General features: G+C 33.6%; 3 protein-coding genes across 5 annotated transcripts in view; all 3 read left to right on the top strand.

The window, feature by feature from the left end:
- LOC143204732 (neurobeachin) overlaps window positions 1-25,966 on the top strand; it is a 161,964-nt gene that overhangs the window by 96,265 nt on the left and 39,733 nt on the right. The window lies entirely within an intron of this gene.
- Window positions 1,225-4,987, top strand: LOC143204733 (uncharacterized). Its single transcript, XM_076417491.1, has 4 exons — window positions 1,225-1,475; window positions 1,712-3,262; window positions 3,313-4,403; window positions 4,821-4,987. The coding sequence occupies exon 2, from the start codon at window positions 2,534-2,536 to the stop codon at window positions 2,852-2,854; it is 321 nt and encodes a 106-aa protein (XP_076273606.1). The 5' UTR covers window positions 1,225-1,475; window positions 1,712-2,533; the 3' UTR covers window positions 2,855-3,262; window positions 3,313-4,403; window positions 4,821-4,987.
- LOC143204719 (neurobeachin) overlaps window positions 13,828-25,966 on the top strand; it is a 520,160-nt gene continuing 508,021 nt past the window's right edge. For all 3 annotated transcript variants that reach the window (XM_076417458.1, XM_076417457.1, XM_076417456.1), the window contains exon 1: window positions 13,828-14,049. In XM_076417458.1, the coding sequence (XP_076273573.1) occupies window positions 13,843-14,049 (207 nt within the window). In that variant the 5' untranslated portion in view covers window positions 13,828-13,842. The remainder of the gene's footprint in view (window positions 14,050-25,966) is intronic.

The following is a 25,966-nucleotide window of genomic DNA, read 5'->3' as shown; positions in this document are numbered from 1 at the left end:
ATTTCGTCTTTACATTTTTTTCCTTATGATTAAAAAATATATCGGCTAAATGGTGGCCGCGATTCGCTATGAAACGTTCGGCTTATTTTAAGCCATTTTTCATGACATCCTGCAACATCTGAGACTAAATTTCTTCAATTTCCTGACGAATATTGTCTTTAAGATGTTGAATCGTTTTGGGCTTATTAACATAAACTTTTGATTAAAAAAAACCCATAAAGAAAGTCTGGTGCTGTTAAATCCGCAGATCTGGCTGGCCATGCTAAATCGCCACTTTGCGAAATTATTCTTCGTGGAAAAACGTCATTCAATAATTAAATTGTTGAACGAGCTATGTGTGCACGCGGCCCCATCTTGCTGAAACCACATGTCCCCTAGTCCTTGCTCTTCCATTTCAGGATCGTTCAGCAGTAACAGTAACTGCAGCATCTTAGTCATTTTCAAAGAAATAGGGACAAAATATGTTTCCAGCATGAATACCACACTATATAGTGCTTTTTAGTGGATGCAATGATGTTTCATGAATTAATTGAGGATTCTGTGTTCCCCATAACCGACTGTTCTGTTTGTTGACGTGGCCATTGAGAAGAGAAGTAGTTCGACAATAGCTGTTTGTACTTTAGTTAGTTTCTACACAAAATGAATGTTTTTATATGGTTTATATTTGTGTTCATGTTGCTTGATTGTTAATAGATTATAATGCGAGACATAAGTTAGTTATTTTTCGAAAAGTTTGATAAACGATATAACTTTCGTTTGGTATTCCTTATGGAGATACTTCGCCAGTTTTCTCCGACATTTTTAATATATATAATATCGCAAAATTAAAAAAAAAGAACAAGGAAAAAAAAGCGACCCACTTTATCACTGTCGCGAGGATGTTCGTGCAATTTTTTAATCGAGTCTCCGCACAGAAGATATTTCACCTTTTCCCCCGTTTTTTTTTGTGTTCTGTTCTGCTGTCCATGTGGAATATTGCGCGATACGTATTCCAAGCATTAAAACGAAATTATTCCCAGCTGAGTTTGCCTGGCAACGTTATATATTTAATATGATACGATGACACGGTTGGCGTTGAAAAATTTAAGCTTTATTTAAAAGGCGAGCGTGGGATTTAAAGTGAAATATTTCTATATTATACGAATGTCGTTGTTGGACGTCGGTTGAACGTTTCAGGTTATGTTATGCGGCCTAATGGTTTCGGAAAACGTTTTATGGGACCGTGATTGTGAAAACACACGTTCGGAACGGTTCGGACGCGAAGTGTTTTATTCGCGATTATCCCTAAATGCGGCCTGGGACGTTTTTATAAAGTGAAATTGGAAAATAGTTGTGTCGAGACGCTTCCTATTTCCATAAATGTCCAGTTTATATACGGGAGAATTGGATGCGGCGTTATCGCGAAAATAAACATATTTTTAGTTTTAAAAAAGTTTACTCGATGCCGTATTGGGATTATATTGATATCGACAGGAGTTATTTGATGGTTTGCGAACTCTAAACATTGCAGCTCTTCAACTTTGGGAACTGTTAAGACATAATCTTTCGACGTTGTACTAGCATCACTGAGAAATTTTGTTCTAACTAAAATTAGTACGCGATATTTCATTTCACTAATTCGTGCGGCCTGTTGAGGCTTCGTACTAATTTTGTGTTGTCTAGAATCTGGATAACCTCGACATTTACGCTGCTGAATAGCCTTTGTTCGCAGCTACTATTAAAGTTGTTGATAATTGGTTCAACGCCGGCTTGGTGGCGCAGTGGTAAAGGCGATGGGACGGTCCTCTTATTTTTGCGATAGCCGCGGGTTCGATTCCTGCTTGGCCATGGTCGTAAATTTATGTTTGTGATTGTTTAAAATTTGTGAATGTTCTAGGCAAGAGTGTAAAATCCGACCAGGAAAATGATCCCGGTCACGCCAGTAACCAGGCTGGGTAAGACCGGATGATTTCTGGGATGATTTCTAAAGTTGGTCACTCGCCAGTCAGTAAACTTTAGGCCTAGTCCAGATAAACCCATAGTTGGTAAAAGGAGACTTATTATATATATATATATATATATATATATATATATATATATATATATATGTATATATATGTATATATATATAAATTGTTCAACAACATCCAGTAATTTTGTAAATTTATTACAACTAATACCCACTAACTAAACATTTAACATTTTCCAATGTAGTCACCCCCTTGCTCTTCATATTTTTGCCACCGATTTGGAGGCTTAAATATTCCTTCTTCATAAAAAGTTTGATGGCGAGTTGTCAGCTAATGGTGCACTTAGTCCTCTATTTCTACATTGCTTTTAGAACTTTTGTCCTCAGGTGATTCTTTCAAGGGCAAAAACAAAAAATAATCACCAGGTGTCAAGTCAGTGCTATAAGGAGGGTGTTCGAGCGTTCCAATTTATTCCTTTCCAAGACTGTGTATGGTCTGACGTTGTCATGAAGGATGATGACGTCTCGAATTGGCATATCCCTTCGTCTGCTTCGATACGCGATTTTTGTCAATCTTAAAACTTTATGTTTTCGCCCAGTGAGACTTGTTTATTGGCGTCGATCATGACTTTCATTTTCGACACGTTCTCACCTATCGCTGAATTCTCTGACCCGCGTATACACTCGATTCTGAGACAGTGTAGCAACTGTGCCTTCAAACGTGTCAGAATTTCCGATAGTTTAACACCATTGGTTAAAAACTTTATTATGATGAGTTGTGCAACAGACGAAGGTACCTCACGCTTAGTCATGGCTGTACTGCGGGCAGAATCGAGCACAGTTGCTACCCACGCCAGGTTTCCTCCTCCTCATAAGCTCAAAGGACTCGAGCATCGAATCCTCTAGATTGGAATTACTGGCTAAGCTAAATCGTAAAATAACCGTTGATATTTGATACCCCCTCGTATTAAATTTGTTGATGATTTATTCAACAATATCCATTTAAAGGTCTCGATGCTTGTTCTAGTTCATCGTTCCTTAGTGATTTATTCTACATTATGTTACACTGACGCGTAATATGAGTGTTATGTTAAACTCTTCGTTTCTTTTCGTACATGTGCAGACTTATTTTCGTTTAAATTGATGCGTGCTTATGATAATTGAAAGTCTTAGGCCAAGTGTTAGATTCTTCATTAAGAATAATTGAAGTGCATTAAGAGATACTGTTTTCTCCCATGTAGTTCAGGATTAATCATAGATAATTAAAATTCAATATATTGTAAATTGGCTATTGTTAGATACTGTTATTACCTAGTGTTAAAATAATTAATATATCAAGCTGTGCGTCATGGGAGAAGATTTAGTCAACTAAAATAACTAATAATCTTATACTCTACCCCAAATTCTTCAAAATTCTATTTTTTATTCAATTTTATAAACCTTTTATTATATAGTACTTTACTATTACTTTTAATGCTCAGGTCATTTGGTCTATTTTTGTAATTTCATTATTTTTTAGTTTAGTACTCTTGTTTAGTTCTACAGCTGAATACTACAATTCTTATTTTTACTATTACTTGTATTCATATTACATCAAGTTTAATCATTTCAAACATTATTTATCGAATTCTGAATATGTGGTTGAATAAGTTTATAGAAAATATTTAGTACAAAACAAAGTTATTAAATGAAGTGCTTACATGTTTGTTTTGTTAGTTTTACTATTTGGTTAAAAATTGGGTTAAAAATAGAGATTTAGATTTCTAAATTGTATTTTTCTTTATTACTTTTAATTTCAATTCATTTGACTGATGAATCATATCTTTGTCTGCTCTTTAACCAAGTGCTCTTTTTATCTTCGTTTTTCCTTTTTAGTATAATATTAAATTAAAAAATGGTAATCTATTCAATGCAGTTATATTGTTTATTAAGTTTGAAGATCACAAATGTGTAACAAATGAAGAAGAACAGGTAGTATTTGTTTCAATTGTTAATTTTTGGTTGAAAATCGATGTGGAAGACGAGAATAATTCTAAATTAAACTATGAGTCCTTTTTTGTTGCCCTGTGTTTTGTAGATAAAGTCTTCTTCCAATATGTGTGCTGTAAATCGAATGATTTATTATCGAAAATAAAAAAGGTAATACAAACACATAAAACAAAAAGGATTTAACGGGATCCTTTGGGCAAACGTCATCAATAACGATACAGGACTTTAGAACGTAAGACTATTGTACAAAAAGTTAAAACTGTGTACAGATGGACATGATTTTTCGAACAGAACATCGTATATTTTAAATTACATCTTAGTTTCTTACTCTATTTTTGCTCGAATAATTTTTATATAGCTTCGATAATTTTGGCTTTAGTTTACTGCATTTAAAAAAAAACCATTTATTATTTCTTTAATGAAATTATTTAGATATATAAAATATATGGAGATCTAAAGAAAATATGTTTGAATTTTGTTGCTTGATTCTTAGTATTTGTGTGTTTTAAAAGTATTTCTTTAAATATTTTCGCTTTTCACTCACAACTTCGATAGGTTTTAGTATTTTTTGTTATACAAACAGTATTTTGGTGGGTTTACATGTATTTTTTTTCGGTGTTTGTTGCAAATATTCTGATAATAATTATTAAATATAAACATTTTAAGACTGTTTTTAAGAATCATATTGCTAATTATTTGAGAAGTAGTGGAAACTATCTTGTCTTGATGTTTATATTCAGTAAATATTGACAAATTATTATAGAAAACTACTGATTTTTTATGGAGTAGTACCTCAGTTTTATTTTGCATCAGAAGCAAATTGTATATGCAAACAAGTACACCATATAGCATTACGCTTTTAAATAAAGACTAATAAAGAGAGTATAATAATAAAGACTTACAACTATGTATTTATTGACGTTTCAACACTAAGCCACTTTTTTCTATCTGAAATTTTTATCATTGGGTATGTTGCACTATTATTAAGTAATTCAAAAATAATTTGTCAACCATGACGCCGGCTAATAGAATTGAAATGAAAAAAAAAAACGAGAACAGAGCCAGATTAAACCAGAATCATTTACATTATTGAAAATTGTGTACTTCACGTGCTTTTAAAATTATTGAATGAATGAAAAGTATGAAATGAATGAACGAACATTGATGAAAATTGTTTACCAAATTTAATTTTCATGAAATTTCCTTATTTTTTACGAGAAAACCGGAAATGTTTGCTTTATTTTAGTGACGTAGATGTCCATACATATACCGAATTTTCTATTAAGTAATTAATTTTAAATAAATTGATCAAACTTTTTCTGAGATATCGTGGAGACTATCATACAGTTTCAAGTTCAAATACGTTTTAATTATAAATAAAGTATTTACTTACCGATAATCTGCTGTGCCTGGCCCATTGATAATTCCTTTTTCCTTTCCGTATTCCTTTAAAGGTAGTTTAGGAATCATTTTATGCAAGAAATTGGGTTACCTATTTAAACTACATGTCTTTTCTTATTTAATAGCCTTGTTTTTGGTCTGAATATATTCAGTGTTCGTACATCTTTAGAACAGGATACTATACGTCCATGTAGGCTTCAAATGTTGTCTTTAGAGAAATATTTTCTCGTTTTTTGACAACCAAACCAAGAACTATGTCAGTGTTCCCTGCATTTTAATAAGATTATGTATTAAATATATGATATTTGTTATGTTGGGATATGTGGAAGTTTAATTATTATATTTTCTTATCTGTTATGATGTTATTTATCGATTGTATGAGAAAAAGCCAAAACAAAGAGATTAGAAGCAATATCGGGGCATCGGAACGATGACGGCGAGTCATTTCGGATCGTTTCGACTGTTTCTATCGCGGACGGCCAACAATCCCATCTGTTCTACCTTTCGCCAATTTCGCCGGACAAAAAGTGCTCGATATCTCGAAAAGGATTTCTCATCGACGAATCGTCATTTTCGCATGGACGACTAATTGAACGGCGCAAATATTTGTAATTATCCTCATCCGGCAGTGGCGTTTTCGATCTCGGCCTCTAATTAAATTGGGATTTGGGATTTCCCGATGCCAAACGGAATCGTCCGGATAAATAAAAATATCGCCCACCCCCCATGGTGTTATATTTAAGAATTAGAGGGCAAAACAAAGCCAAAATTTATTTTCTTTTATAGTTACATTTATATATATATATATATATATATATATATATATATATATATATATATATATATATATATATATGTATATATATATATATATATATTAACGTTTTCAGCTATCGACTGAAAATAGAATAGTTATATACTATTTTTGCAAGTCAAAGTAAGGTTTGACTGTTTTGTTCAATTTGTGATGTCAGACAGTTAATTTTATATGTGCTTATATTTTCCAAAGGCAGTATAAGCGAGACGGAGATGTGCGTATTCCTTCACGTACTAACTTTAAAAAATATTTAATTAATTAGTTTTATTCTAAAGTTTATATATGTCCATTAATCAGATCAGATCACGTTTTAATCTACGCACTTCACTATCACGTCGCATATTTAGCTGATTAGCGAGTACATTGGGATGCACTGACACTCTTTCGAAGTACTTCACACAAACACGTTGAATTACGCTTGTTATAGGTTCTAGAGGAATATCGCGTTGTATCACTTTATTTGAAATATAGTACGGAGCATCAATAATGGCACGCAACACTTTATTTTGGAACCGTTAAATGATGGATATATTAGGTTTGCTAGCGGTACCCCATAGTTGGATTCCTTATGACCAAATAGGCTTGAGTATAGACTCATACAGCAACACGTTGTTATCTAATGATAACTTGGATTTGCGCTCGATGAGCCAATACATTTTATATAATTTCAGGCGAAGTTGTTTTCCTTTATAGAGTATGTGCTTCTTCCAGGTTAGGCGTCGATCTAAGTACAAATTAAGATATTTAACTTGCTCTACTTGGGGGAGTTGATGATTGATATTCACTGGTGGACATGTTCTTCTACGCAGGGTAAACGTTACATGGGTGGATTTTGTTTCATTGAATTTAATGCGCTATGTCTTCAACCATAATTGTATTTGATCCAGGTGGGTTTGTAGGTTTATTGATACTGTGTCATGGGATGCCAAGATTGCTGTGCCGTCTGCCGTCTGCGTATATATATATATATATATATATATATATATATATATATATATATATATATATATATATATATATGAAACTTTAATCAATGAAGTTTCAACATTCAAAAGGCTTGAACAAACATCCAGAGACTTAGAAAATTGAAAATTTCAATCAAAAAAGACCCTATAGTTGCGACGATAACGCATAAATGTAGTTAAAATTATTCTTCTCTTGATCAATTGTTCTATTGATCTTCTATTGTTCATTTTACCTTATTGAATTAATAAATAATTTTGAAAAATAGACTTCCAAAATGCTTCTATATTAATATACAATATATCGTTCATACTACAAACAAAAGATAAAACCGTATATATTACATATAAATCTGTATAAATTAAGCATAAATTCGGCGCAAAATCAGTTAACAGTACGAGAAAATACACCAAAGTTTTCAGATTTTTCTGAATTATATAGCGAAAGTATCCATAACGAATGAGCTCATTTTTTCACAAATATATATTTCCATGAACTTTTCTAAAATGTCGTTAAATGCCTTTAAGTTCACAGAGTTATTAAACTTATGTATATTTTTAAACATTTATATTGCGCCATTAGCAAAAATTAAAAAGTAAAGCAATTGACACAGAGAAAAATACATTTTCGGCCTGTTTACCGAAGAATAGTACTAAAATTTACGGAAAAATCTTAATAAGCTTTAGAATTACTTCTAGTACAATGATATACTATGTCTTCAGAACCATATCAATTACTTATTTAGTTCTTAAGCAAGAACGATTTTTCTTAGCGGTTCTTTGTTAGCCAAATATCAAATTAAATTAAAAGCTTCTTTCGAAATTGTAAATATCTTGCAAACAAAGAGGACAGACGATTATTGTTATTCTTGATTTTCTTTCACAGCTATACACACTTTCCAATTGAGCTGACATGTTAAGTTGTTCTCTAAAACGAACATAAAATATAATTTTATGTGAGCGTACTAGGAGTATTTTTAATCGCTTTTTATTCGAAACTTTAAAATTGATATATCCATATTTTCCTAGAGAGTTCAATCTTGTAATTTGTTGTTTCCGAACTGTTTTGGTTCTCCGCTTTTGATTGGATTGTTAGTGTTGGTATACATTGAATATCTCAATAAGAATAAATGGATATCTGTTCTTTTGTATTGAGATATGTCAAATTTAATAATTAGTTTAGTTCGTTTAACACCTTTTTTACATTAATACTTGCATTTTCGCCAATATTCAAGTTACAAGTGACTATATATGATAACAAATTATCAAATAAGATCATTCCAATGAATCCAATTAAGTCGAGATAATATGAAAGCATTATCACCGCGCACCATAAAAGAATGGCAATAAAAGAAGACATCCTTCATCTTGGACAACTTTGAATCATGAGTCTTATAAAGGCGCGACAGAATGGCATTTTTATTAAACCTGTCTCTATACGGAAAACTCTATATATCCTTTGTTAAAAAAGGGTAATTTATAAAAATCCTACTCGTATACGTGTATGGTTTTTTCTTCTCGCGATGCTGGTTGGCATACCGGTATTCGGTCTATAAATTTATTCTCTGTGATATTAAAGATTTTTTTCTTATCTAGATATAAATTTATAGTTTAAAACTTTTATTATTTCGCAAATTGTTGGTGCTCAAATGCCATGAGAATTATCCGCTGATTTTGTTTGGTGTTTTTAATATTTGATAGTAAAACCACTATATTCTAGTGTTGTTTGAAATATTTTTGGTTTGTAGTTTTTTTTGTGTAATATTATCCCGATAATTATTGCTGTTAAAGATATCTTGAAAGATGTTGAGAGGCGTCAGATGAAGTTAGAAGATGATATATTGAAGATCATGTCCATTTTATTTTATAATTCTTGAACATGTTAATGTAATTAATTATTTTGTTGATCGAATGGGTTGGTTGTATCACTTTGCTTTAAGTCATATATCTGGCTAATTTGTTGAATGTTTTGCTAATAATATGAGGTTTTTTGTATCTGTTACAGCATTTCATATATTTTTGAGTTCACTGGAATGAAATGGTAGGTGTTTTGTTCATGTCAGTTTAATATTTTATACAGTTTTTAACATTATTCCTCAATTATATTCTTTTGAAAAATTTTGGGTAAAACTTGTGCTCATACATTGTTAAAATTTTCTCTATTATTCTCAAAGTCTCTATTGTTCATCTGTAGTCATTATTTTCGTATCTTTTATGCGTTTATGCGGCCCAAGTGCATCAATTGCAACCAATAACAAAACTTTATCACGTTTTTTTCGTCCAGTTCCACCTTTTGTTAGATAGAACAAATTAAAGACCTTAAATCCAAAACACCTCTAAATATTATTAGGATATAATCGATATTAGGATATTATGACAAGTGATGAAAAGTGGATTGATTTTGAAAATACTGAGTGCGAAAAATCATGGTTGTTACTCGATTGGCTGCAAGGCCAAATCATTTTAGTCGCAAGACAATGCTATATGTTTGATGAAATCAGTGTGGCGTGGTGTTTTACTAACTGTTAAAACCTGGTGAAAGACTTAATAGTGATCACTACCTACTCTTTGAAGGATTAAAAGAGTGTGCAAGCTCAATAAGAAAGAATAAGAAAGTGCTGCTTCACCAAGACAATCATGTCACGAGTCAGTTAAAACGATGGAAAAGTCCAACCATCCACCCTATTCTCCAGATCTGGCCCCCAGTGACTATTTCCTGTTCTCAGATCACAAAAGAATGCTCGCTGTGAAGACATTTTCGTCGAATGAAGAGGTGATCGCCGAAACTAAGGCCTATTTTGAAGCAAAGGACAAATCGTACTACAAAAATGATATCGAAAAGTCGGAGGGTCGCTATAATCACTGTATCACCCTTGAAGGGAGTTATGTTGAATAAAAAAACTAATTTTGCCAAAAAAAAATGTGTTTTACTATGGTAGGCTGGGGACTTTTCAATTGACCTGTTGACTTCTATGACAACTGGTGAAAGTTGAAAGTAAATGTGTTAATGGAATTTAGCAATAAACTTTAAGAAAGCGAAGAATAATACTTATTTTTGTTGTTCTACACCGATACGAAGCTTCATTCTACCCTAATAACCGTCCTGCTATTTTTATCGGCACTTTTACGAGAAACCAAACGTGATCTTCGTTAATACGAATTTAATTCGCACAAGGTTTGCGTACCGACCGACACATTTTTTACTTTTACGATTCTAGTGACCCTTTTGTACCCGCCCTAATGAAATCTCCTAATTGCGGCGGTATTGGCCCAATCTACGGTAATTCCCGAATATTTTCGGGGGTGTTAATTAATCAGCTACCCCCGGCGAACGATCGTGGCGCCGCTGGAAGTTTGTTAATAACGGAAAGTAACGCAAATATTTGGACCGGGCGGTTTCGTATTTATTGCTGCGATTCAATGGAAGTCGAATTAATTGAGTTATTTGTTTGAAATTTGGTTCGACAAATAGCCGTCGAGCCACAACGTCAAATAATTCCGTTCGAATTTATTCGGCGCGGTTTTGCGGATATGTTACGTTTCGTTTCAGTTTATATTATGGTATCGGTTGTGTTGTTGCGGAACAGTTATTTGACTTTGTAATGCTTTATTTGAGATACTGAATGGCGGCAATGAGAAATTACGTTGTCATTGGATGCTATTTTATAAAATTTGATGATATTGTTGAACATTTTCTTTTTATATTGAGGAAAACTAGCAAGATTAGTGGAAAAGCAACCCGTTTTTCTTCTCATCCGAAAGGTGACTGCAAAATAAGAAGACTTGTTGCAAAATTTGAGATGTACAAAATAAATATAAATATCTGACAGATACATAATATTTATTTATTAATATAATGTTGAGCCAGAAAAGAAAAATTAAAAGATTCGTAGAGTGTCTGAATAGTTTCCAACGGGTGTCCCAACGTACAAGGTTGGCCAAACCAAACCAAACCAAACATCCGCCAATTGCTTCAGTGATATAGGCGATGGTCTAAATCACTATCTGCCCTAAAAATAAAAACGGTTCAGTTATATTGAAATTTAGCGATTGGTCGACTGGACCCTTTTTTTTGACTGTGTGTATGCGCGTTGTCATATTTGAATAGGGCAGTGTTTGCCAGTAAGTAAAAACTTTATTCATGGTAATCCGGCCAGTTATTTAGTTTACAGTTTACCACGATATTATCACCAAAATCATAGTGGAGCCTCCTTCAGGCTTGATTGTAGGAGACAGGCAGTCCGGATATTCGCTTCTTTTGGTGTTTTCCATACATAAATCCTGCCCTTTGTACTACTACTCATACAACGTGGGGCAAAATTCCCACTACAATTTTGATTGCCTATAACTTTGCTCAAAGAAAACATATATAAGTTTGGTTTTCATAAAAAGTTTATTTGGTCTTTGAATTTTTTTCGTTATGATTATTGTATGCAACTTTCGGCTCTTTTTAAGGCATTGTCTTAAATAAAATGTCGAATATTGTCTTCAAGAAGATGTAGAATCATTTGGGGCTTATTCACATAAACTTTTGATTTAAAAAAACCTGATAAGAAAAAGTCTGGTGCTGATAAATCCGGAGATCTGGCCGGCCATGCTAAATTGCCGCTTCGCGAAATTAGTCTTCGTGGAAAATCGTCATTCAATAATTGAATTGTTGAATGAGCTGTATGTTCTGTGGCCCCATCTTGCTAAAACAACATGTCCTCTAGTCCTTGCTCTTCCATTTCAGGCACAAGAATACTTCGAATCATGTCTTGGTACTCTTCAGCAGTACAGTAACTGGAACACCTTAGTTATATTCAAAAAAATAGGGACCAATGATGTTTCCAGCATAAATACCACACCATCTACATGTTTTTAGTGGATGTAATGATGTTTCATGAATTAATTGAGGATTCTGTTTCCCCCAAAACCGACTCTTTTGTTTATTGACGTGACCACTGAGAAGAAAATGGGCCTCATCGCTCATTATCAATTTAGACGAAAAATCTTCAATTTTACCAGGCAGCTTTAGGAGTACATTACTGTACTCAACTCGTTGATTTGGATCTATCTGTAGCAATTTTTGAACTAATCTGAATTTGAACTACCAATTTCTGGAGGCTCTGCAATATAACGCACACCAGAGCTAGCCATTTTCGGGGTTACGAGTCATCCGTTGTCTTCCAGAACGAGGCCTGTCTGTTGTCGTACCGTACTGTCGAAAATTCGCATGTAAACGATCGGTTGTGGTTTTGTGAGGCACTGGACGATTAGGATATTTTTGACACAATTTCCGCTGAGTGGCAATAACGAAACGATTATTTTCAATAAATATTGTCACTATTTCTGCTCGTTCTTGTGACGTATATTTATCCATAATAAAATTTGGACGTCTACACAATACAATGGTTAAAGCAAAACTAAGCTAAATGTCAAATAACCAAGATGGCGCGCAATCAATATGGTATCGGGACTTTTGCCCCACCTGCTTCTACTTTCTTCCAATCTTCCAGGTTTTATGATCGTTACACCATTTCTTTCGCAGCTTAGTGTTGGCTTCCATTATGAATAGTTTCGCATTCTCAGCCCTTCCATGTGCGTTGGTTATGTAGAGGTACTTCAATTTTGCCGTAATAGTTTTATGTTGTTTGGCCACAATTCTTTTTAATGTTTGTCGGCCTCTGTCAATTTGTGTCTTTCATTATTCTTTGTTTTCGTTTAGTGAAACATCGCTGATAATATTTCATCATTAGCGTGAAACAATATGTACTATGTAAATACAAATAATATTGTTTCAAACTATTATCTCATGAATTGTTGATCTAAAATATCATGTGGGTTTATCAGATGTTTTCAAAGCATGAAGGTCCTATCTGATATCAGAGTGAACTACTCAACTTTTGTGATATATTCGATTTTTTTCCTATCTGTTTTATAGAACTAACTCTAGTTTGTTTTGCGCATTGTTCAAAACTGTTCTGCATTCTTATCTTTGATGCGTGTCACTTATCCTCAAATGTTCGAGTACGAAATTTATGCTACACAATTTTTGGTATTTTGTAGTATTTTCTGTTGTTATTTCGTAGAACTAACAATATTAGTGAAAAAATGATTTCTTATTCAACAGTTGGAAATTTTGTTTATTTTAAGTAAGATTTAGTCTTAAATAATATATAATAGTTACATGGTGTCAGGTGTCATGAATAAAGCAATTAGCTTAATACCGGAAGTTTTCTAATTATTTGTATTTTGTAAATTATCTGGAGTAAATAACTGAAAATTTCTTTTTAACTCTTTACTTAAATATTGATTATTTCATAGATTTCATTTTGTAATATATTATAAATAATAATGATGGTAATTCAGACCTGTGCATGTATGGTATTTATTATTAAAGCATCTTCCACCTCTTAAGCTTTAATTTAAAACTACTACCCATACGGACTTCAAACATATTACATGAATCTAGGTTTGATTTAAGAAGAAACTTGCCTTGAAACTTTCAAAAATAAATTGCTATTATTTCCTGCTGTTCAACGTCGCTCGATAAACTAGTTATTTGTGTTACCAGTGTTTGTGTTCGTGTAAATAAAGTTAAACACAACGTACCTTCACAAATTGTTCTTGTAAAACGTGAGATACCGGACCAAATCGTCGCCGGGATCGACTTATGCTGTTTGGCTTTGGAAATAAAGGTTATGTGTATGAAGTTCTGTGTGCTATGAAGCTTAAAGGGTGATATGGACTCGCTGGATCGTTTGAGAGCCGCTAAGCCGGTGCATAGTTCCGCATTGGCTAGCGGCAGCAGCTTACCGCGTAGAGCCTTGGTTCATGCCAGTTTGGCGACGGTTGGTCGACGGGGACGCCATCTAACGGGAACTTTTTGCCTCACCGGTGATACCATGGAGGGAATTATTCAATGTCTAGTATTCCTGAAGGCTTTTTCGGTAAGCACATAATAGTATGTAATGTTAAATTAGTGTAGGTTCTATTTAAACCAAGTTTGTTGATTATTTTTACTTTTTTTAAATATTTTAAAATCTCCTTTTTACCAAAGAGGGTTTATCTGGACTGGACCATGGTTTCACGTGGGCTCCTAACCACGGTTATCGGTATTAAGCCTACCTATATTGGCCAGTGACCAAATTAAAGACCATCCCAGAAGACATCCGGTCTTACCCAGCCTGGTTACTGGCGTGGCTGGAATGGTTATTCCTTGTCGGGTTTTCCACTGTTGCCTGTAAAGATATTTACAATTATAATCACAAACATAAAGTATATTCATACCCTAGCAGGATGCGTATCCATGGGAGTGTACCACAAGGTATGCTATGCTTTATCTAGTTATTATTTTATTTATGAATTATGGCGAAATGGCGAAGGATCTGTTACTTCACCATTTTTTCAGTACTCACTGATGTATTTCTTATTTGTTTAAGATATTTCTTGAAGTTCTGTTGCAACGAACTACGAATATACTTCTTAAATTATATTTAATAGCATCCATTTTAAATGTTCTTGTTACCGACTAATGACATACCCGTTCAGCAAACATCTGTAATTAATACAGACCATTAATCATTTTGATTGAGTGGGCCTGTTTAGTACATATTGTGCGTTGAACATTCCTTTTCACTTCACTACGTCCCCGTTAGTATTATTCGAACGAAATATCGCCAAATATGAGACGCTCTCGTCAGGGAGATTAATTCCCAGTTATGTCCGGTATACAGTCGACAAATAACAAACAACAGAATATATTTCAGTCGAGTCGGGCCTTTTGATTTATGCCCCAAAGTTTCGAACAAATAAGACGCCCGTCCGTAAGTTATCGATTAAGAGATATCAAGGCAAATTTTTCGTCTGTCTAGAATGCCAGCACCGCCCCCTACCCCGGAAGGGGGAAAAATAAATGGTAGGATAGGGCGCCATCTAACAATGACTTCTGTTTGATAACAAATCTGATAGTTTATGGGATGTTCTGTGTGGAAGGAGATGATTCATGACTCTTTATTTTTTAGACATATTTTTATAGGGAGGTACCGTAATCACTGTTGGAATGGCTGTTGTTTCAAGTGTCATAAAAAATCAGTAAATTACTCAGAGCTTTTTTCTTATTTGGTTTAGCAAGTTGTTCTATGAATACCTCCTATATGAGGGATCTAAAATGGTTCAATGAACTTGATGCATTCACTAGGGATATGAGAATCATGATCATTTAAATTATGAAATGTTGAATATAATTATTTCTTCTGAGGACTATTTTTATTTGATATCTATATGGCGTAAAAGATGTAATTTGGGGTGGTAAATTTATTTCCCTTTATTTTTTAGACATATTACTTCATTTAAGTGATATTTAAGTAGATAGTATATTTCAAGTACCAAGAAACTAATATTTTAGTAATATGGTGAGTTTGTTCTATGAGTATCTAACATATGATAGTACTTTGAACCACATATTAGATATTAGCATGTGACAATCATATAGTTTTAAATTATGACAAAGTCGAATATAATTTTGTGTGGATTATTTGCTTTGAAGACTACTATTATTCCATTTGTGTGGGATGTAAAAGGAATTGTTGTGATACATTCCTCTTTTAGATATATTTTGTAGAGATAATAACTGTGTTCTTTAAAAAAAATCATTTTCACTTCACATTTAGGTGATATTTAAGTGGATATTACCAAGATTATATTTAAGTAGATAATAGGATATTGTAAGTAGCAAGAAATGAGTTTTATTCTATATTAAATTGTTTATTGAATATATTATTAACGAGTATTAAGGAGGTGAATATCATGTACTTTTAAATTATGGCAAAGTCGAATATAATTTTGTATAGATTATTTCCTTTGAGTACTACTAGAAATTTATAGATATATGGTGCATGCTTGTCAATATTCAAGAATTCTGAAAATCTTTTATAGTTTCCTTGAGCAAATACATACGATCTGTACTTTTACATCTTCGGCCATAAAATTCCATCCCGTTTCTCATACACGGTTGATATAGATTTCCTCTAGGGGTCGTATAATATTCGAGACAGACATTTTTAAATCAATGAAGCATGGATTCCCGCTATAACGCAGCAAACGATAAAGGGAATGATTCACTCCGTTCGAGTCGAAGGAAACGGCTCGTAAACCATCGGATTTATTTTCATTTTTGAGCTGTGTAGATGACGCTGCGACTTCCACGGCCATTTATATATTTTTTTCGTCGCTCCTTAAGTATCGACCCCCCTTTTGCGACAGATGAAATATTCGCCTCGATATTTTTAATCGATCGATCCGCAGAGAAACGGGCTGCCAACTGTCATAAATCAGCCTGTTTCTGACTTGCGAGATGTGTTTGGTTAGTTTTGGCTCTTGGTGATTTTTTTGTAGGGCCGATTTATTTTATTAAATCTGTAATATTTTATTAGAAAGTAGTTTTGAGTCAGCCATTAATTTCAATGTGGGACGAAATAAAATCTTTGGATTTTTTTGTTATTCTCTGTTTTATTTCGTATTATTGGATTCTCAATATTTTTTATAAAAACATTGCGAGTCATTTCTTCAATTTTATTATCTCAGTGAACTAAATTTTTATAGTTTTGTTGGTGCCTCATAGGGTAACGTACTAAGGCTGGTGTTGTTGGGTTGATTTACCCTAAGGACGTTCCAACTAATGAGCTATATTGTCATTTAGTACATTTTGTCCTAAAAACTGCTGTATTTCAACTTCAAAGTTACCTAAATAAAATTGAGAAATGGTTTAACCAGTGCAGAGTAAAGGCAAATGAAACCAAGTCCACCCATATTACTTACACACTGAGAAGATGGTGAAATACGGTTTCCGTCGGTAGAATTATTTAAGGAAAATATCCCACAACTTTGAATAACATAGTGACTTACAGTTTTGAGCCATTTCACTTCAGTAAATCATATATAAATGTTTTAAGAGATCTTTGTATGATCTATGAAGCGAAATGTTTGATGACAAATGTTGGGTTGAAATAAATAAAGAAGAGAGGGCATGGCAAATAGATAGAGAGTAGCATCAATTTGGAAATATCAGAGGGATTTAATAAAATATTTTCAAATGTATTTACATCCATCATATATAGTATTACAGAAACAAAGCAGACCGACTTTTTATAAGATCCTACAGGCTCTAGGAATAATAGAATTAGAAATATTAAAGCAGGAGGCCATAGATACAGTCGATATTTGTTTTATGAAAATAACCGAGTTCAGAGAAGATCCATCTGCAAATATTGCCGAGAAGTAGGGCGTGATATATAAAATAAAACTTTAAACAAATTTTATGCTGTATAGTTAAAATTTTATTGCTCGCATTTTGGTTTATTCATATTGAATTCTGCCAGTCTATTGTCTATTGTTTCATTTTAATAAAATAAAATAACCGAAACATGGGAATAAAACTGTGGTAAAAATATGTCGTATATTTTATATCTCCTGGGGGACGCTAGCGATCAAATTTTAAATCAATTTTGTGGTGATATATTAAAATTCGGTTTAAAATAAGTCTTCTATAACTGAATATTATATATTTGCAGGACGTTGATGTGGGAACAAGTAAATGCTATTGGTTTTGTGACATTTATGGAATAATTTTATAGTGAAAAAGAAATGCGAATCATACACTAATAAATTATGATAGAAAACTAAGTATTTTTGTTAGATATATTAATGAGTCATGTACCACAGGAACTTTACATGAATTTTCGACGGTTTTTTCCCATGTTATGGTACGTGTATCTCCAGCTTATTCAAAAACTGAACGTTGTATAAGAGAAGAGCAGATCTATTGCAAAAATTCCTCGACAAAACGTCGAAGATGTTTTACTAATGGAATTCCCGTGTTCGGTTCGGCCGAAGTTTTTCGGCGGGGGCCGACGGGGTATGGTAATTAGTCACTCTACGCCCCAATTAAGTTCGAACACCTTGGAAAACGCAGCGCCGGAATAAACACGGTTACATATTCATTAGGGGGCCATTGTTTTGAAACTAAATTAATTTTCGCTCAGGCCAGGTCCGCCTATCGACAGCAAAAGTGTTGTCGGGGCGGAGGGGCCATGGCCGGGATCGGGCTCCGAATCCGTTCGGTCCTTTTTTCCTCATCGTTTTATTATTCTGGCTGCTTTAATAACCAATCAATCAATCAGTGAGGGCCTGTATTAAATTCCACCGGAACAGAAGATGGGAAAAGGTTTCTGGTTATAATATTTTACGTTTTTCTTCCTCGACACTAATTAACATTGTTCAGTTTTCCTTTTGGTATCGACGAAGAAATGGCGAAAAATGTGATATTTTGCTTAAAAGATGCTGGCATGCTTATATTATGATGACTTTCTTATTTTGCATTTTATATTCTTAAATTAATATAGTTACAGTTTTTTGTATAAATTATAACGAAATGGCGAAGGATAGCATACTTCACCATTTTATCAGAACTCACGGTTTGATGTTTTTTCATTAGTTTCATATATTTTTGAAGTTATATCGCGACAAACTTCGAATTTACTTTAATTAAATTTTTTATGTTGTTAAATATAGTTACTATTTTATATATGAATTATAAAGAAGTGGCGGAAGGATCGTTTACTTCACCATTTTATCAGAACTTACTGTTTGATGTTGTTTTTTCCATTTGATTAAGATATTTTCGAAGTTATATCGAGACGAACTTCGAATATCCTTCGTTGGGCGGGCGGGATAACTCCCGAGACTTTTCTGATTTCGTATTAATTAAACTGCCAGTTCAGAAACTGAACTTGCGAGAACGTTTTCGGGCCACTGGCAAAAATGAGCGGGGCGTCGAAGTTCGGAATTCCCCTTTAACCGAGTTGGAAGTTTTCGTTTCCTTTTGAATCCTTGATTGTGTGCCGGTCGAAAAATATCCGTTCCAATTCGGCGCGATCGGTTCTCCGGCCTCGATTATATCGAACTGACGTTTTTATTTTCGGAACTGGCGTAAATAACGAAACTTTCGGCCAAAACATAATGATGGAATGACGTTGCTATCATTATATTTTGTGCCACGGTTTTTAATTACTAAATCGATTTTATATGTGTGTGTTTTATTTTTGAAATGACTCAGAAAACCAGGAATGTCTAGGAACTATATATTTGAAGGAATTTATATATTTCCTAAAAGTAAACACGGTGCACTAGATTTTTGCTAGACCTATGCTTGAATAAACTTGCATCCATTTATCCCATTCATCATTTTGTATAAGCGTTTCTCTGTTCTACTATTATTTGTTTTTTATTTTGGTCAAATTTTTTTTGACTGGTTTATGGTTCAGTTCTGAATATGATGGTTTACAGGGCACGAATAAAATAATATGAACATCTAGAATATACATAAAATTTATTCATTAATAAGGCGTTGAGCCACCATTTGTTTTTCAAAACAGCTTCAGTTCTTCGTGGAATAGATTCGTAGAATGTATTTTCCAATAAAATGTTCTCTTCTTCTAGCAAAACATCTGCCAATTGCTTCAGTGATGTTAAAGCTGTAGATCTACTCCTCACTCTCTGTTCTGAAACTCCTCATAACGTTTCAGTTATGTTGAGATCTGGCGATTGGGTTGGCCAGGGAATATGTTTGGTGACAATATAATGCTCCGCAAGCGAAGACTGAAATTTTTGGCTCTGTGTATGGTTACATTATCTTCTTGGTTTATAGGAGTCGTTGGAGTAAGAGCTTGTTAAGTTCTGCTGTCACTTTTGCCGCGGTAATTTCATATTGTTTGGTCAGAATCCTTTTTAGTGTTCGTGCTCGTTCGTATTGTGTATATTATCACAATAGTAGATACTGTCGCTGAGGAAACGTCTGAAATATGTGAGATCACACATTTTACTGATGATTTGTTTTAAGCGTCCCCGAAGAAAGTGTATAATACAGTAAAATATAACCTACAAGGCGTGTTAACTGAGAAATACATAACCGTCACGTTATTTACACGGAATCAGTGTTGCCAACGTGCAACATATATTGCATGGTGTTTATATTATTTTGTCTATCCCCTGTATGTATATCAGAAAACTCGAATCATTCACTGACGAAGTGAAATAGCTTTAATATTCGTGCTCTGCAAGCATTTGTGGTTTATTTCTCAGTTTACCCTCCTATTTTAATGAGTGTTTTAATTAATATTGTTTTGATGAAGCTTGTGCACTTGTTTTACTACAACTAATATATCATGATACACAATAACAGGTCAATTCAAAAGTCCCCGGCCTGACAAATAGATGGCACTACTAGCATTAAATCTATATGTTTTTTAGTTACCCCTAACCCTCAAAAGATGCGTGTATAAATTTGACAGCTGTCGGATCATTTGTGAATTATACCATTTTGACTAAAGCAACTTTTGTTATTATGAAAAAATGGATAACAAGGAATTTCGCGTGTTGATAAAATATTTCTTTTTGAAGGGAGAAAATACAGTTGAAGCAAAAACCATGAAGGATTGGTATGCTATGTTTAGACGTGGTGAAATGAGCACCGAAGACGTTGAATGTAGTGGACGTCCAAAGGAGGTTGTTACCGACGAAAACATCCACAAAATGATTTTGAATGACCGTAAATTGAAATTGAATGAAATAGCAGACACTCTAAAGATATCAACTGAACGTATCATATCATTCATTAATATTTCGGTATGAGAAAGCTCTGTGCAAAGTGGGTGCCGTGCTAGCTCACTTTTGACGAAAAAGAACGACGAGTTGATTGATGATTCGGAGCGGTGTTTGAAGATGATCAAGCGTCATAAACCAGAGTTTTTGCATCGATATGTGACAATGGATGAAGCACGGCTACATGATTTCACTCTGAGGTCCAATCGACAGCCATCTGAGTGGACTGCAAACGGTGAACCCGCTCCAAAGCGTGGGAAAACGCAACAGTCGGTTGCCAAAGTTATGACGTCTGTATTTTGGGATGCGCATGGAATAATTCTCATTATCGATGGCGAAAATCCATGAATTATGCTTCGAATTGCTTCCTCATCCACCGCATTCTCCAGATCTGGTCCCCCAATGACTATTTTCTGTTCTCAGATCTCAAAATAATGCTCGCTGGGAAGAAAGTTTCGTCTAATGAAGACGTGATTGCCGAAACTGAGGCCTATTTTGAAACAAAGGACAAATCATGCTACAAAAATGGTATCGAAAAGTTGGAGGGTCGATATAATCAGTATATCACTCTTGAAGGGAATTATGTTGATTAAAAAAACTAATTTTGACAAAAAATGTGTTTTACTATGGTAGGCCGGGGACTTTTCAATTGATCTGTTACAAGCATTTGTACGTTATTTCTGAGTTTACTTTCGTACTTTAATGAGTGTTTTAATTAATATTTTGATGAAGCTTATGCACTTGTTTTGCCACAACTAGTATAACATGTCACCCAATTTTGTTAATAATTGGATATCGGCGAATGACAAGGCGTCGACTAATTTCTTTTAATTAAAACTGTTGCCTCTTTAGTATGCTAATTACGTGAGAGATGCGATAACAAGTTTCTGTTTGAAGTTGTCATGTGATCGTTAAAGAGGCGAACTATTTAATAGTTCAACATTTACATGCCATCAAGCCATTCATTAATATGTTAATTAAACTGTAGCTCGACGTAAAGTTCACGTCGTTGGCTTTGTCAGCAGATTTCTTTTACGCAGTTGGATTCGATGTTGTTGCGACACATCCAGCTCCATTTAATTATCTATTAAATATTATTACGATTAAATTACGGTAATAGTCGGTATACGTAAAACTTTTTATAACTGTAGTAATTTCTTTGTAGCTATCCGAGATAAATTCGAGGGAATTCAGACTCGATATCAGACTAAATTTGAAAAGGGAATGGCCGTTTGTTATGCGTGAGCAGCTCTGTTTGCTTTCTTGATTGGGCTGCGTCTACACAATAAACAATAACCTCCGGGAAATAGAAGCGGATGAGAGTATTGATGGCTGGTTGTTTGCTCAGTATTATTGCGTATATTCTTGATAACATTTACAAAGAAATTTACAAATGATAAAATAATAAATATCTTGTGTTTTAGTCGTGGGTTCTGTATTAACGTTTTTATATTAAAATAATTGTAAGGTGTCCATTTTAATTTTAGTTTCGTTATTTACTGCTTTTACTGTTTTTGTGCTGCTAGTTGTTTAGGGTCCAGTTAAAGTTCGCTAAAAATAATATCTATTTGACATTTCAGTGACGCGTCTGCAAACTTCCTTTGTGCCCAAGAGAGTTATCTATCATATACAGTAATACTGTTATTTTTTTATACGTCTGTCAGAAATTGTATGTTGATTCATCTCTTTTCAGATCTCTAGATGCAGAGTGTTTTTAAATTATGTAACGCAAGAAATCCACTATAAATATCTACTAAAAGACTCTTCTATTCTATCAAAGAAAAAACTGTAAAAAAATTGGATTTTTATTATACTGTTTTTAGAAAATTGCCTTATGTCATACAATTTTTTTTTATTAATCTCTTAGAACTGCAACAATCTGCCTGTGGGCAATAAGTATCATTATATGATTTCCGTTATATAATATAACTATCCTGACGTATAGAAGATCGCTTCATTAAGTGATCTGCTGTACAAATTCTAATCTAAATCTTATTGTAGATACTATTCTAACTTATTTTAAAGTCTATCCTAACTTATTCTAAAGACTATTCTAACTTATTTTAGAGATTACGAAATATCACTGTATGTGTCTATTAATCAGGTCGTATGGTAATTTGTCTTTGAGCCTATGCACTACACTGGCATCGCGGACATATAACTGTTTGGCGAATACATTGGGATGCACTAATAATCTTTCAGAGCACTTCGTACTGATACTTCGAATCACACTCGTTATGGGTTCTAAGGGGATATCGAGCTGAATCTGTTCTGTTCAAATACAACACTTTATTCTAGAACCTCTGGAGGATAGCAATGTTAGAGTTGTACCCCACAGTTCAATACCATATGTCCAAATGGTCCTAAGTATTGACTTGTATGCAGCAAAGCCTTGTTATCTAGTGATAATGTAAATTTACGCCCTATCAACCCAATACATTTGGTTTATTTTAGCCCAAGCTGTTTGTATTTGGCCACCATATGATTTTGTCAAACGTCGATCAAAATGCGTTCCCAGATTTTTAACATTTTTTGCTTTACTTTTTGCGGTTCATGGTTATTCAATTTTACTGAGGCACAAGTTCTTTTACAAAGAATGAATGTCACATGGGTAGATTTTGTGTCATTTGCTTGTGCAAACCACAATTCGATTTTGTTAAGATGAAGTTGGAGGTTTCCTGTGGTTGATATTTGATCCTCGTGTGATGATAAAATGGCTGTATCGTCGTCAACATATGTTGCAACAGTTGTGTTTCTTGAGGTCGGTAGGTCAGCTGTATACAATAGATATAACAATGGGTCAAGAACACTGCCCTGCAGAACACCCGAATATATTGGGAGTAGGTAAACAAGGTATACAAGGTATATATATATATATATATATATATATATATATATATATATATATATATATATATATATATATATATATATATTAGGTTCTGAGGTTCTGTAGAATTTGAGATATACTAATCATTTCGATAAAATTGCGTTTTATTTAGTTAAGTTTCATTTTTTCATGCCGCGTCAGCAGAACAGTTATATATATATATATATATATATATATATATATATATATATATATATATATATATATCTGGAAGTAGTTCTGAAGTAGGAATCTTGAAAAATCTCCTTCAGAACATTCTTAATGCTTAAAGCTTTAAAAAGATGAGAGATATCGATTTTTTTTCAAAGTTCTAAGCTAGAATACTGCCTCACACCAAATTGTACCAATAATAGGCCTGGAATTCTGGCGATGGTAGATCAGTAACTAATATGAATACTTTTGTTGGAGAATAAATTATTATTAACATTAGTTGAACAAAATTAAGTTTTGCACTAAAATTATAACAAACTTAAATCAAAGCAAAATTTCATGTTCATGTTTCTAGTTCAGTGTTATAAGGCTCATAATATTGCTGATTAGTTTAGATTTATTAGTTGCATAAAAGTGTCATTGATATATTTCCTTATTCGTTGAAGATTTGAGAAATTTTCTCAGATATCAAAATTCCTGTTAATAGGTTCTTACTGATTACTAAACAATCGTGTAGAGATTTTATTTTGTCTTTATGTTATTGAACATTGCTAGTGGAACCCCCTTTCAGTTATTCTTCTTTTATTTCGATTATATTAGGGATACTTTCTGTTACTTATAAAACTATTGCTCTGTTGATTAGTGCCTCCTTCAGCATAGGAAGAAATATTGATATTTTATTTTTCAACTGGTATATATAATGTGTATGTATTAAATAAAAATGTATTATACAACGCATTTTCCTGAAAATCCATTCAATTACCGACATCTCTCTACGAAGTCACCTCTGAAAAAATATTTTCTTCTTTGTTTCCAATATTAAATTGAGATAAAAGTAATGCTCGGGCGGCGAAGGAAATTGATGATCGTTAAAGTTTTTGTTACTCTAGAATCTTGGAATGGTCTAGTAGGTAGTTGAATTAATAATGTCACCCCTTTAAGCCCTAAAGCAAATTTTATGTGGGGCTTTCCTAGTCACGTATAAAGTTAGGAAGCATAAAACTAAATGTCTATCCTACATTTCCAATTAACGATGTTCTCTCAGTTAGTGGAGGGAAGTTAAAGTGAACGGCTGCCTTTTCAGCATGTTTTGTTGTTTTTGTTCGATATAAGTCGTGGTTTAAATATACCCCCGCAGGGAAATGGCTTTCTATCGGTCTATAGTTTTACGATAATATTTACCATCATCATTTTATATACTTTACTTTAATAAAACTTTGATTCTATAACACTATCATTGTCATATATTTTAGAGCATCATATCAAACTCCCAGAGGCTTGCGATTTTGCAAATTCTAGGTGTACCGGAAAGTCATCACCGGTTTTTTAGTTATTTATTCAAAGTATTGGTCATTTGATTCTATACATCTTGTCCATCTATCAGGCAATTTATAGATGCCATCCCAAAATAACTTTGCCTTTTGATCAAAACGATTTATCGATCCATTTTCTAACTTCAAATGGATGAAATCTTTGAAATTTGCGAAGTGCTACTCTGCAAGCGCGTGTCCCATTTATTCGAATAGTGATAGTCGGACGGGACAAGCTTTGGAGAGTATGGCTTATGTGATAATTCGTCCCATCCATTTATGAGACGGCGCGTTATCGTACTGCAAAATCACTTTATCGGGTCTTCGGACCGATACTGAGTCAGTTTTATTATACGGATTGCCTATTTTAAATATGACTATTGTAGAAAGTCTTGGAGTTTGATTTAATTAGTTCCAATTAAAATTCGGTGGGATTTGACATCCTGTGTCCCTACGGTCTTTGATTGTCGTTTGTTTGACGAGTTCGACACGAATTCCGCGCCGAGAGCGATTGCGAATGCAGTTCGTTAAATTAGTGACGTTTAGTTTCGAAAGGTGGACAAGCTGATTCGTCCCGTCAAATTTCGTTTCCGCCCGTCCGCTTTCCAATTAACAGACGCCATACCAACATGCACAGCCAAGTTAAACGAAATGCGGTCTTTTTGAAGCCAGAATAAGAACTGGACCGGCACTCGTTTACGTCAGAATCCTCTGCGGGTATATCTAATTAAATTGGCATTAGGCCAGAGCTCGTCTCTTTCACGTATCTTGTTTCATGACTTGACTTGATTTTACTTTATATATATATATATATATATATATATATATATATATATATAATTAAATATCAAAAATAAT

The sequence above is a fragment of the Rhynchophorus ferrugineus genome, unplaced genomic scaffold, assembly GCF_030347505.1.
Source record: "Rhynchophorus ferrugineus isolate W39M unplaced genomic scaffold, kcgeb_rfMv2 rfM11, whole genome shotgun sequence".
In the NCBI taxonomy this organism is placed as follows: Eukaryota; Metazoa; Arthropoda; class Insecta; order Coleoptera; family Curculionidae; genus Rhynchophorus; species Rhynchophorus ferrugineus.
Note: the sequence above shows the minus strand (reverse complement) of the source record. Positions and strands in the feature narration are given on the sequence as shown.